The following is a 14,008-nucleotide window of genomic DNA, read 5'->3' as shown; positions in this document are numbered from 1 at the left end:
AAAGTAGGCAATCATAGGAAGCAATGCTCTGTAAATTACATGCTGGTTACAGTGGCATGTTTAGTTTTAAATTTTAAAATAAATCATTAGAATTATAAGATTTCCTAATATCTTTTATTAAGTAAAATTGTCTTTTGCTGGCAATGCAAGCAGAAGAAGACATAAAAGCACATTAAAGAATTTACTAGTAGCTTATTCTGATATGCTCAGAATTTATTGGTATATTTGCCTCAACAACTATTTATTATTTGTTTTGTTTTTTTAAATAAATGATTAGAGAGTCCAGTTTAAAAAATGATGTGTCACCTGGTGTAAATATTAAGTGGAACATTTCTTCAAGTTCTGGATCATGTATCCATTCCTCAGCACTGGTCTACTAATTGAATAAACAAGCTAACAGCATTTTAAGCAGATAAAATCTTGTCAATGTATGTATGAGTGAATCCTGAAGTTTACCAGCCTTGGTAGATAGGAGAATTCTTCATTAATCCCTCATTGGTGCCCAGATTTCCTTCAGACAGTATGCTTAAAGTTTCATCTGTCTGATAGATGGGCTCTGTTGATGTTTTCTTTGAGTCATGGAAATTCACTGAGCTTCCACTTGGCAAAGCATAGCCATTTCCAGCAGCAATTGAGGTGGAGAGAGAATCCCATGGAATTGGGTTTTTCTGCCACTGCAAGTCCAGATTCCAGCCAGTCCAGCCATAAAAAGCCAACGTGAAAAGAAAGCCTTGCATGGGGTTCAGCACTCCCTAGGAAGGAAAGAACAGAGAAAGTTATTTGAGGGCCAAAATGCAGCTTATTATACTTTCTGGTGAGGACTTAAAGCAGTAAAGTAGCCCTGCTTTCTCTGCTATTATTATCTCCTATTTCAGACTAAAGAATCAGACCTCAAATTACATAGTCATCCTCTATAAAAAAATAGACAACAAAATGCAGGAATAAATATATCTTAAGTAATGCCAGCTTGAATACAATAGAACAGAAAAGAACAGAATAGAAGCTGGAAGGGACCTTGGAGGTCTTTTAGTCCAGCCTCCTGCTCAAGCAGGAGAACCTATATCATCTCAGACAAGTGACTGTCTAGTCTCTTCTTAAAAATCTCCAGTGATGGAGCGCCCACGATTTCTGGAGGCGAGCTGTTCCAATGGTTAATTGTCCTCACTGTCAGGAAGTTTCTGCTTAATTCTAGGTTGCTTCTCTCTTTGATCACTTTCCAACTATTGTTTCTTGTCCTGCCCTCTGGTGCTTTGGAGAATAGTTTGACCCCCTCTTCTTTGTGGTAGCTCCTCAAATACTGGAATATTGCTATCATATCACCCCTATTTCTTCTTTTCTTTAGACTAACCAAACCCAAGTCCTGCAGCCGTTCTTTATATGTTTTAGTCTCCAAGCCTTTGATCATCTTAGTTGCTCGTCTCTGAATTTTTTCCTAACTTTGATCATCTTTTTTGTGATATGGTGACCAAAATTTGCTGCAGTATTCCAGATGTGGTCTTACTAGGGTTTTATAAAGTGGTACCAATACCTTGCGTGATCTTGATTCTATGCCTCTCTTTATACAACCCAGGATTGTATTGGATTTCTTGGCGGCTGCTGCATGTTACTGGCTCATGGTTAAGTGATCGTCCACTAGGACTCCAAGGTCCCTTTCACAGTTACTGTTTTTAAGCCAGGTCTTGCCCAATCTGTACTTGTAACTTTGATTTTTCCTGCCTAAATGTAAAACTTTGCTTTTCTCCACACTGAAACTCATTTTGTTGGATAGGGCCCATTGTTCAAGTATGTCAAGATCTTTTTGGATCCTGAGATTATCTTCTGGGGTGTTGGCTACTCCTGCAAATTTGATGAGTTCCCCTTCAATTCTCTCATCTAAGTCATTGATGAAGATATTGAAGAGTACTGGGCCTAAAATGGAACCTTGTGGTACCCCACTGCTTACTTCTCTCCATGTGGATGTAGTGCCGTTGAGGACTACTCTTTGAGTACAGTTTGCCAGCCAGCTACAGATCCATCTGGTGGTGATGTTGTCTGTTCCAGCTTTTTCTATCTTACCAAGGAGTACATTGTGGCCTACTTTATCAAATGCCTTATTGAAGTCTAAGTATACTACGTCCACAGTATTTCACTGGTCTATTAGTTTAGTCACTTTGTCAAAGAATGAAATAAGATTGGTTTGGCATGATCTGTTTTTAACAAACACGTGCTGGCTACTAGTTATAACTTTGTTTGCTTCTAGTTGTTCACAGATCTGTTTTTTGATTATCTTTCTAGGATCTTCCCAGGTGTTAAACTGATTGGTGTGTAGTTTCCTGGGTATGTTTTTTTTTCCTTTCTTGAAGATGGGAACCACATCAGCCCTTTTCCAATCTTCAGATACTTCCCCGGTGCTCGAAGGATTTTTGAAAGATGTGGTGCAATGGTTCTGAAATAACATCTGCCAGCTCCTTCAGAACTCTGGGATGTAATCTGTCAGGCCCCGGTGATTTATATTCATCAAGGTCGAATAGATGTTCTTTTACCATTTTCTTGCTTCTTTTAATTTTTGTTTCTAATTTGTCATTTGCAGTAGTTTTTTTTGGTATGTTGGGCTATAGTTTCTTTTTGTGTGAAGACTGTTGCAAAGTATGAGTTAAGGAGCTCTGCTTTCTCCCTGTTGCCTCTTATTTTCTTGCCGTTTTCTTTCTTTAGTGGACCTACAGTTTCCTTAACTTTTTTCTTGTTATTAATATGTTTGAAGAAACTTTTTTTTTATTATCCATGGTTTCTGTTGCAAGTCTTTGTTCGTTCCGAGCCTTTGCTTTCCTGACTTCATCTTTGCATGTTCTGGCGGTCTGCTGATAATCGGCCTTAATTATGTGCCCCTCTTTCCATTTTTTGTATTTGTCCTCTTTGTCTTTCAAGTTTGTCAGAGAGATCTTTGTGCAGCCATGCTGGATTCTTCTTGAATTTCTTTTCTTTTTCAGTGGCATTGTGGTGGTCTGGGCTTTTATGAATGCATTTTTCAGAGTTTCCCATGCTTCTTGGGTTGCTTTCCCCTTTAAGATTTTCATTCATGGGATTTTTTCTAGGTTCTGAGTTTGTTAAAGTCAGCTCTTTTGAAGTTTAAGAACCTGGTTGGATTGTTTTCTGTTGATAGTGTTTGTGTTATATTAAATTCCACTTTCGCCCAAGGTTCTGGCAACTTCAACTCCCTCTATCACTTCTTCTCTATTAGTTAGAATTAAGTCCAGTATGGCTTTATGTGTAGTTTCCTCCTCCTGTAATGCCAACTATGTCATACCCTCCCTCGTGTACTATTGCTTCTAGTTCTCCCTGTTTGTTCCCCAAACTTTGAGCATTTGTATATAAGCATTTAAGACTTTTATGCCTGTTCATGGGTATGTTTCCTTTATTTCCTGATTGTTGTTTAGGTTGTTCTTTTTTCTCATCTCTGCCTACCTCATTGTTTGTTTGTTTTTAATCCCATTTATATCCCACCCTTCTCTGAAGACTCAGGGCGGCTTACAATCTAAGCACAAATCAATTGTTTGATTTGTTTTCTTGGGATTTATGATTGGTTTTGGATGGTTTTGGTCACCCTCCCCCCTCAATTTTAGTTTAAAGCCATCCTGATGAGTTGGGCCAGTCTTTTTCCAAGTACATTTTTCCCTGTTTTCGTGAGGTGTAGCCCATCCCTTGCCAAGAATCCTTTGCGTAGGAAATGCAGTCCACATTCCAGGAGTTGGCAACACCAACTCTTTAGCAAATGGTTTATTTCTAGAATTCTTTTTTCCCTCAATGGGTGTTGGCCTTTTATTGCCTAGTTGTTTGTAATCTCTCACTATTGTACTCAGATTCTTTGTTGTGTCATTCATTCCAATGTGAAGGAGTAGGAGAGGGTAGTAATCAGTAGGCCTAATTATTTTGGTTAGGTTCTCAGCCACATCTTTGCTGTGCAGGGCCACCCAAGATGGACAGGTCATGGCAGAGAGTTCTGACAAAATGTGAACCACTGGAAAAGGAAATGGCAACCCGCTCCAGTATCTTTGCCATGAAAACCCCATGGACAGTACCAAAAGGAAAAAAGATATGATGCTGGAAGATGAGCCCCTCAGATTGGAAAGCATCCAATATGCTACTGGGGAAGAGCAGAGGGCTAGTACTAGTAGCACCAGAAAGAAAGAAGCGACTGGGCCAAAGCCGAAAGAACGCTCAGCTGTGGATGTATCTGGTGGTGAAAGGAAAGTCCAATGCTGTAAAGACTTTTTCTCCATAGGAACCTGGAATGTAAGATCCATGAATCAAGGCAAGCTGGACGTGGACAAACAAGAGATGACAAGGTTGAACATCAACATCTTAGGAATCAGCAAACTAAAATGGACAGGAATGGGTGAATTTAATTCAGATGACCATCAGGTATACTACTGCGGGCAAAAATCCCTCAGAAGAAATGGAGTAGCCTTCATAGTCAATAAAAGAGTAGGAAAAGCAATACTGGGATACAATCCCCAAAATGACAGAATGATCTCAGTTTGAATCCAAGGCAAACCATTCAATATCACAGTAGTCTAGGTCTATGCCCCAACCACTGGTGCTGAAGAGGATGAAATTGACCGGTTCTATGAAGCCCTACAGCACCTTATAGAACTAACACCAAAAAATGATGTCCTTATCATCATGGGGGATTGGAATGCTAAAGTAGGAAGCCAAAAGATAACTGGAATAACAGGCAAGTTTGGCCTTGGAGTACAAAATGAAGCAGGGCACAGGCTGATAGAATTTTGTCAAGAGAATACGATGGTCATAGCAAACACTCTTTTCCAACAACCCAAGAGATGACTCTACACATGGACATCGCCAGACGGTCAACACAGAACTTAGATTGACTATATGCTCTGCAGCCAAAGATAGAGAAACTCTATACAGTCAGTAAAAACAAGACCAGGAACTGACTGTGGCTCAGACCATGAGCTTCTTATTGCAAAATTTAGACTTAAACTGAAGAAAGTAGGGGAAAGCACTAGGCCACTCAGGTATGAACTAAATCATATCCCTGTTGAATATACAGTAGAGGTGACAAATAGATTTAAGGAATTAGATCTGATAGACAGAGTGCCTGAAGAACTATGGACGGAGGTTCACAACATTGTACAACAAGTAGCAACTAAAACCATCCCAAAGAAAAAGAAATGCAAGAAAGCAAAATGGCTGTCTGAGGAAGCTTTGCAAATAGCTGAGGGAAGTGAAAGGCAAGGGAGAAAAAGAAAGATACACCCAATTGAATGCAGAATTCCAGAGAATAGCTAGAAGAGATAAGAATGACTTCTTAAATGAACAGTGCAAAGAAATAGAATAAAACAATAGAATAGGGAGGACTAGAGATCTCTTCAAGAAAATTAGAGAGATGAAGGGAAGGTTTCATGCAAAAAATGGGCATGATAAAGGACCAAAATGGCAGGGACCTAACAGAGGCAGAAGAGATTAAGAAGAGGTGGAAAAATTACACAGAAGAACTATACAAGAACGAGCTTAATGCCCCAGATAACCATGATGAGGTGGTCACTGAACTTGAGCCAGACATCCTAGAATGTGAAGTGAAATGGGCCTTAGAAAAGCTGAGCAACAACAAAGCTAGTGGAGGTAACAGTATTCCAGCTGAGCTATTCAAAATCTTAAAAAGACGATGCAGTAAAAGTGTTACACTCAATTTGCCAGCAAATTTGGAAAACTCAACAGTGGCCACAGGATTGGAAAAGATCAGTTACATTCCAATTCCAAAGAAAGGCAATGACAAAGAATGATCAAACTATCGCACCATTGCACTCATTTCACATGCTAGTAAAGTTATGCTTAAAATCCTACAAGCTAGACTCCAGCAGTATGTGGATCAAGAACTACCAGAAGTACAGTCAGGATTTTGAAGAGGCAGAGGAACTAGAGATCAAATTGCCAACATAAGCTGGATCATGGAGAAACTTATATTCAGAGCACATCATGAGAAAGTCAGGGCTAGATGAATCAAAAGTTGGAATTAAGATTGTCAGGAGAAATATCAATAACCTAAGATATGCAGATGATACCACTCTAATCAGAAAGTGAAGAGGAACTAAAGAGCCTCTTGTTGTGAGTAAAGAAGGAGAGTGCAAAAGTTGGGTTGAAACTAAACATTAAGAAAACCAAGATCATGGCATCCGGCCCTCTCAATTCCTGGCAAATAGATGGGGAAGAAATGGAGGTAGTGACAGATTTTATTTTCCTGGGCTCCAAGATCACCGCAGACAGGGATTGCAGCCAAGATATTAAAAGACACTTGCTCCTGGGGCGGAAAGCCATGGCAAACCTAGACAGCACACTAAAAAGCAGAGACATCAGCCTGTCAACAAAAGTGCATGTATGTAGTCAAGGCTATAATCTTCCCAAGTTGCAAGGTATGGCTGTGAAAGTTGGACCATAAGAAAGGCTGAGCGCCAAAGAATTGAAGCCTTTGAACTATGGTCCTGGAGAAGACTCCTGCGAGTCCCTTGGACTGCAAGGCGATCAAACCGGTCAGTCCTAGAGGAGATCCACCCTGACTGCTCTTTAGAAGGCCAGATCCTGAAGTTGAAACTCAAATACTTTGGCCACCTTATGAGAAGGAAGGACTCACTGGAGAAGAGCCTAATGCTGGGAAAGGTTGAGTGCAAGAGAAGAAGGGGATGACAGAGAATGAGGTGGTTGGATGGAGTCACTGAAGCAGTAGGCGTGAGCCTAAATGGACTCCAGAAGATGGTAGAGGACAGGAAGGCCTGAAGGAACGTTGTCCATGGGATTGCAATGGGTCGGACACGACTTTGCAACTAACAACAACAACCTGTCCTCAGCCGGTCTTTCTAATTGCCCCCAGCTGCCTCCAGCTGTTGCTCCTTTGAGGTCTCTTCTATGTTCAGCTAGTTTTTCCTGTGGTAAGCTGGTCTAATAGCTAGTCTTTTTGAGCTGGGCAGGTTTGCTAGTTGGTTTTTCTCTGCTGAGCAGGTTTAATAGCCAGGTTTTCTCTGCTGGGCCTTCTTACCAACTGCCTCCATCTGCCACTCCACCACTCCATCTCCGGCCATTGCTGTCTCCAACTTTCAGCCAGGTTCTCTCGAGCTGCCAGTTGAGTCCTCTGCTGTTCTGCTGCTTCTGTTGTGCTGCCTCATTGCCACCTGCAGGCCTCCCAGTCAAGTCCCAGTAAAACCTGGTCTGCCAGTGTCCATAGAACCTGGTCTGCTGCCGGCTGTAGGCCCTGGTCTACCGGTGTCCATAGCACCTGGTCTGCGGCTGGCTGTAGGTCCTGGTCTACTGTACTGCAATGTTTCACCACCCCTACCAACAGCTTCGCAGCCACATGGGTCCCATTTGCTGGTCCATGATGCCAGTGTTCTGCTTCCTTCAGCAAACAGCGCTGCCTGGATAGTTCACAGTAAACTCTCCTCTTCTCTTCCTGGCTGGCTCTCCTCCCTTCTCCACAATCTCACCGGCTCTCCTGTTTCTCCTCTCTGCTGGTCATTGCACTGCTCTTAGTTGGCTTTCCTCTATGCCCCACAGCTGATTCTCCTCTCTGCTATGCAGATCTTTCTTCTCCTTTTCTCTTCTCTAGTCTTTTTTATTTTTCTGACTTATCTTTCCTCTTTTCCTATTGTTTTGTCTTAGTTTAAGATAACTTAGTTTAATAGCAACTTCTCTTCCCACGATGTAACCATGCTTCCTCTGTGGCCGCCATCTTGGAATGGAATTTTGAGGTGCCAATCCATTTGCCAGCTCCTTATTCCACCATTGGCTCTGCTGAAAGCAGAATCATCTTCAGTCCACCATTGGTTCCCCAGAAGTCCCAAGGCTTTTTGGTCATGCCCAAGAAGACCATTTTTATAGAGTTGCTGGCTAATATGAAGTCAGAATGAGTAAAACAATATTGGGGTAGGAATAAGATTTCTAGCAAAGTCAAATCCCTGCTAAGAATAGAGAAAAATAGCTATGAATGACACAAGAAAATTCCAGCTAAAAAAACAGACAAAAACGGGGAGAGAGTGCCAAGCAATGTGAAAGATAGTTCACAGGAAATGAATGGCATCAAAAGCACATAGGAGAGGCAAGATAATGATAGCAGGAGGCAGAGGACAAGAAGAAAAAATGTTTGGTGTATAGTCGCTACAATATAAAATTAAAAAAGGAAAAACTGGCAAAGACGTTCTTAGGAACCAAGTTTGATATGACTCAACTTATATAAATACTTCAATACAACTACAGTGATGCTTAAAAGTCTGTGAACCCTTCTGAAAATGACTTGAAACATGATCTCTTCCCCACACAAGTCCTAAGACTAGATAAAAGACATACTTTTGCCACATACACAGTGGTGGGATTCAGCCGGTTTGCACCACTTCGGCAGAACTGGTAGCTAATTTTTTTGTTGCCCAGGCCCAGAATGGACTTCCAGAAGCGGCATCCACACAGAGAACTGGTTGTTCACATACTTGAATCTCACCACAGCACACACAGAAATGTGGCTTTGGATCATTTTACTCAATAGATGAACAAGTATAATGTTTTTGACTCATTTGTTTAACTGAGTTCTCTTTATCTAGTTGTGTGGAGAACAGGTCATGGTTTAGGTCATATTTATGCAGAAATACTGAAAATTCAAAAGGGTTCACAAGTTTCTAGGCACCACTGGATACATATATTTTTATATACAAGTTGTATATACAAACTACGGTATTTTAAAATATCTTAGAATGTGTTTTCCCCTTACTCACCTCAACAAACTTTTCATACATATATGCATGGCTGGACTCATGACATCCAAAGCCACAGATTGGCTTAACACCATTATATAAACTCAACAATCACAGATTATTAAATAAGTTACTGTTAATCAAACCATAGTTGTATATAAACTGTGAACCCAGTAAATTTGCTTAAAATTTCAATATGTACAGGAGGAGGCCTTAAATATCCTGGCAGTTTCCCTGTAACCAACTAGAAAAGCTCATACCATTATAATCCATGTGATCAGTGCAGCAGTTCTGATATTTTTCAAGGAGCTTCCACTGATATCTGGCTGCATTTCCAGGTAGAACAGAAGACACTCATTTATGATATTTGATGACCAGCTTTTATGAATGTAAAAGTTATGGATAAAAACAAGACAGAAAGCTTTATAATTATCTGTTATTTTCAAAGCAAAATTAAAACAACTTTCTATCAACATTACTTGTTTTCCTTTCAGGGATAATAAATATTAGTATGAGTACACATAATTATTTTGTTAGAATTCCTTCAAAGAGACAGAAGCACATAAAAATTATTAAATAATGTGTTTTTTATTAGAGCACTATTATAACTCTACAGTTATAAAATGGATTTTTTATTTTTATTTTTTAAATTTTTTAAAATTAATTTTCTAATATTGCATTAACATATTTGAAAAGCAATGTGGCAGCTGAGTACAATAATTCCATTACATTTAAGTATCATCAATACAGATCTCAGTGTTACAACAACTAATTCCTTCTCTTTCCCGCTTTATTTATACTCTCATATTCAAGCCAACACATTCTTATTCTATCAAACAACAAATAACTTTCTAATATTCATCAAAATCTTCAATTTATATGTATCTTAATTAATTTAACATTCCATCTTTTAGACAGTCAATGACCTAATTTTTTTTTAATTTTAATTTTCCATAATATTTTAAAATTAACATTTATTCTTTATCATTTCCAAATTTTAAATGACCCCAATTTTTATCACGATTCCCCCACAGTCTAAAGTTCTGAATACACTTCTTATCTATATAGGCTTCTCGCCATCTACATCAACCAATTAACAATACAAGGTAGTATTCTTATTTTCTAGTAATTCTCAAGTATCTTAAAATCTCCAATTTAATAGCCAAGATTATTTTTATTTCCACACTTATTTCCTCTTTTTTCTTCTTTTAGTTTACTATCTCATATTTGATTGGAATCATTTTTTTTACTGTTAACATTTATACCACAAACCAGTATTCAAATTTAATTCTTAGTTTTTATACTTCTAGGTTTAATTTATCCAAAATTTTTCTTTGTCTCAGCTCATCACAATATCTTTTTAACAAATTCTTTTTAACATTCAATCTTTTAACCCATCAGTGATCTAATAAGCTTTTCTCAGTTTTAATTTTCCCCTAATATTTAAATTTAACATTTAATATTTATTTTTTCCAGATTTTTAATTGCCCACAATTCCTTTATCACCATTCCTCACAAAATCTAGTATTTATCTATCGTTTATCTTAACAAATTAATAAAACAATATAAAAATTCTTATTTTAATATTTGTACTTCTAAATTTTGCATGACCAAAATTTTCTTTATCTCACACAATTATAATGTCTTATATTCAGAATGATACCACTCTAATGGCAGAAAGTGAAGAAGAACTAAAGAGCCTCTTGTTGCGGGTGAAGAAGGAGAGTGCAAAACTTGGGTTGAAACTTAACATTAAGAAAACCAAGATCATGGCATCTGGCCCTCTCAATTCCTGGCAAATAGATGGGGAAGAAATGGAGGTAGTGACAGATTTTGTTTTCCTGGGCTCCAAGTTCACTGCAGATGGGGACTGTAGCCAAGAAATTAAAAGATGCTTGCTCCTGGGAAGGAAAGCCATGGCAAATCTAGACAGCACACTAAAAAGCAGAGACATCACCCTGTCGACAAAAGTGCGTATAGTCAAGGCTATGGTCTTCCCAGTTGCAATGTATGGCAGTGAAAGTTGGACCATAAGAAAGGCTGAGCGCCAAAGAATTGAGGCCTTTGAACTGTGGTGCTGGAGAAGACTCCTGCGAGTCCCTTGGACTGCAAGGCAATCAAACCGGTCAGTCCTAGAAGAGATCAATCCTGACTGCTCTTTAGAAGGCCAGATCTTGAAGCTAAAACTCAAATACTTTGGCCACCTAATGAGAAAGAAGGACTCACTGGAGAAGAGCCTAATGCTGGGAAAGATCGAGGGCAACAGAAGAAGGGGACGACAGAGAATGAGGTGGCTGGATGGAGTCACTGAAGCAGTAGGCGTGAGCTTAAATGGACTCCAGAAGATGGTGGAAGACAGGAAGGCCTGGAGGAACGTTGTCCATAGGGTCGCGATGAGTCGGACACGACTTCGCAGCTAACAACAACAACAACATATTCAGAATAAATGTTTTATCTATTTGTGTATATTCTACTTTAGATCTCATGTGTAAATCAAAACCCTATTTCTTTTCAGTCTTATTCTAGCTTTCTTTCTTTGCCAGATCATCTTCTGTGTCTTTGCTTTTAAATCATCAAGCAGATCTCCTTGTGTTGTTGTAGCTCATTTGGTGTTGAAAAGACCATCCACTTGCCTTTTTTTAAGAGGACTAGCTGATCTAGCAGGTTGTCTCCTTGTTTTTCCAGCTGGACATGGCTGTCCCAAAATATTTATCTTCTCTTTCATCTATTTTTCTTTTGAATCTTCAGATTCCTTTTGATTTATAAGAAAAGTACTTTCCTTTTTCTGTTATCAATTTCTTTTCTGTATCTTCCATTATCTGTATTTGTTGAAAAGTTGAATCTTTTATTGTAGCATTTAGTTGTTCCACTTTTTCTGTAGACTTCTGTATAGATGATTCTTTAGTTGAAATCATAGTTTGAGTTTGAATGTCCAGGATGCTTTCTTGTTTTTTCGTGCCGTTTCTTATTTCATCTCAAGCTGTAAGGAGAGTTTGGACAATCGCTTTTAAGATACAAAGAGTTTGTTGCTGTTCTTCCTCTGTAGGAAAAGTCCATTCCTGTTTTTCTTCCATTGTAGTATATTAAAACTGAAATCTTACAGTCAGAAAATCCACTAAGTGAAAAACAGAGCTGAATTTCTTACAGCTGGTATTTCAAGGTTGGATATATTTTATCTCTTTTCTAACCTGTCAACAAGTCTCTCAAATTCAGCCAGCAGATGTCACCCCAGAGTTATTTTGATCTTTTCAGTTTTTTTCTTCCATTTTAAAGAAAAAAACTCAGATCTTCAGTAAAAATAGGAATAAAAATCAGAGAAAAATAAAGAATAGACAATTAAAAATCTTATAATCCACCAATTTTAGAAAATAGAGTTCCAATTAGGATCCTAGTATTTTTTTCAATGTTTTAAACTCCCTTGGGTAGTTGATCGCTGCTATTTCTGGAGGGAGGGGTAAAATCTCCCTTCCCTCACCACAGGGCAAAAATACTTTAGCAGCTTATGCAGGTAAATAAGTAATTAGGATACAAGAGGGGTAGATCTCACCCAGTCTCTTCCATGCTGCTTTAAAGATGTCAGATTGTAGATGCGACTTCGGCTGTCTGCAGCCTTGTGTCGGACCATATCTCTATGGTCAGCCTTTCGTCCACCGGTTTGGAGATTCTCTGGCTCTAATGGGAGAGTTGCTCTCCTGTGATGGCCCTTGCTTGCTGGTCGCCTCTACTGGGAGACTTTCAACCCTTTTCAGCATCCCCCAGTGATACGAAACTGGACAAGGGAGACAAGAGTTGTCTTCCACACGTCCATGGTGGCCATGCAGCATACTGGAAATCTTCAAAATGGATTTTTTATTTATTAGTATTCATATCAAGCTGTGCTGTTACATAGCAATAGAAATAGTAATAGCACTTATATACCATTTTATAGCACACTCTAAGAGGTTTACAGAGTCAGCATATTATCCCCAACAATCTGGTTCCTCCTTTTACCGACCTCGGAAGGATGGAAGGCTGAGTCAATCTTGAGCCAGTGAGGATCAAACTCCTGGCAGTGAGCTGAATTAGCCTGCAATATTGCATTCTAACCACTGCGGCCATCACATATGAGATAAAATACTGTTGTCGAAGGCAACATTAAAAAAAAGTTTTGAGTTATAACAGGAAGAGACAAAGGAATAATACTACATTAAAATTGAAGTGGAGAACTTACATATCAAGAAAATACACATAGTTCAGCCAAAAATCCAACACATATATTTGCCTGTCTTTGAAGTTTCCTTTATTTTTTTTAATCTTACCAAACAATGATGATCATCATAATTTTGAAAAAACGTTTTTTAATCTCTGTCCCCAGCCGTCTTTCATTCTCTGTGTAGATTCCTTGCCTTCCCTTCAATAAAGATGCAACTGAGAAGCAGAAAGCAGAAATGAAGTATGTTCATTCAATAAAGAAGTTGATCCTGCCTAGCTAGAGCAAGCCTGCCATGTTTTGAGTGCAGAAGGCACTATACCATGGATCTGCCCCCTGCCTCTTTCCTAGTAAGTAGAATTGTTAATCTTCATTTTTTCCTATTAAAAATCTAATTGTCATTTGGAATCTTACCAGCAACAACAGTTCTACTGAAAAGAATTGGGTTGACCATCAAAACAAGCACCAGTGGAACATACGTGGTGACATAATGTGGAATTGCATGCTCCAGTCCATTTTCACAACTGTAAAATAGGGAGAGCAGATGATTATAATTCGGATTTATTTGTTCCCAAGTTGGAAAAAGCTTCCTGCTTAATCAAGGAAGATTTCTTATGATTTGCTTACAATGCGGCTATAGGAATACATTGAATAAGTGTCTTCAGTGTGGCAGCATCGACTGATGGCCGGACAGAAGGCTGTATTTGTATGAACAAATATATAGTGTTTAACTGACAGTGATAGTACAGTAACTGACTGTTTTTCAAAGAAATAATGATTATATTGCAAAATCATATGAAGGTAGAAGCTTTCCGGAGGCCAGTTAATTGATCCAATTTATAGAAAAATAGGAAAAGGGATTGAAATGTATTTGAAAAACAGCCTAATGCAAAAAATTAATGTTAACCTGACTGACCCCCAAAAGGCTAAGTATGAACATATTCTAAAGTTCTATGTGGAAAAGAACAAATGATTCCATAACTTGCATTTGGAGAAGACATTTAAATCATTCAGATAAAATATCTTTAAATGTGATCGGGGCAGACCGCTAGTAAAATATAAAAGCAGAATTTGAAGGTTGCAACAA

At 38.7% G+C, this 14,008-nt stretch overlaps 1 protein-coding gene across 1 annotated transcript in view; it reads right to left on the bottom strand.

Moving 5' to 3' along the window:
• Positions 1 to 311: 311 nt before the first annotated feature.
• GPR143 (G protein-coupled receptor 143) overlaps positions 312 to 14,008 on the bottom strand; it is a gene marked incomplete at its 5' end in the record, with an annotated part of 30,826 nt that continues 17,129 nt past the window's right edge. The window contains 4 exons of the mRNA XM_083362012.1: positions 312 to 752; positions 8,993 to 9,110; positions 13,031 to 13,139; positions 13,336 to 13,445. Coding sequence (XP_083218138.1) covers positions 453 to 752; positions 8,993 to 9,110; positions 13,031 to 13,139; positions 13,336 to 13,445 — 637 coding nt within the window. The 3' untranslated portion in view covers positions 312 to 452. The remainder of the gene's footprint in view (positions 753 to 8,992; positions 9,111 to 13,030; positions 13,140 to 13,335; positions 13,446 to 14,008) is intronic.

This window comes from Vipera ursinii (genome assembly GCF_947247035.1).
Source record: "Vipera ursinii genome assembly, chromosome: 4".
In the NCBI taxonomy this organism is placed as follows: Eukaryota; Metazoa; Chordata; class Lepidosauria; order Squamata; family Viperidae; genus Vipera; species Vipera ursinii.
The sequence above is the reverse complement of the archived record's forward strand: the minus strand, read 5'-3'. Positions and strand labels throughout refer to the sequence as shown.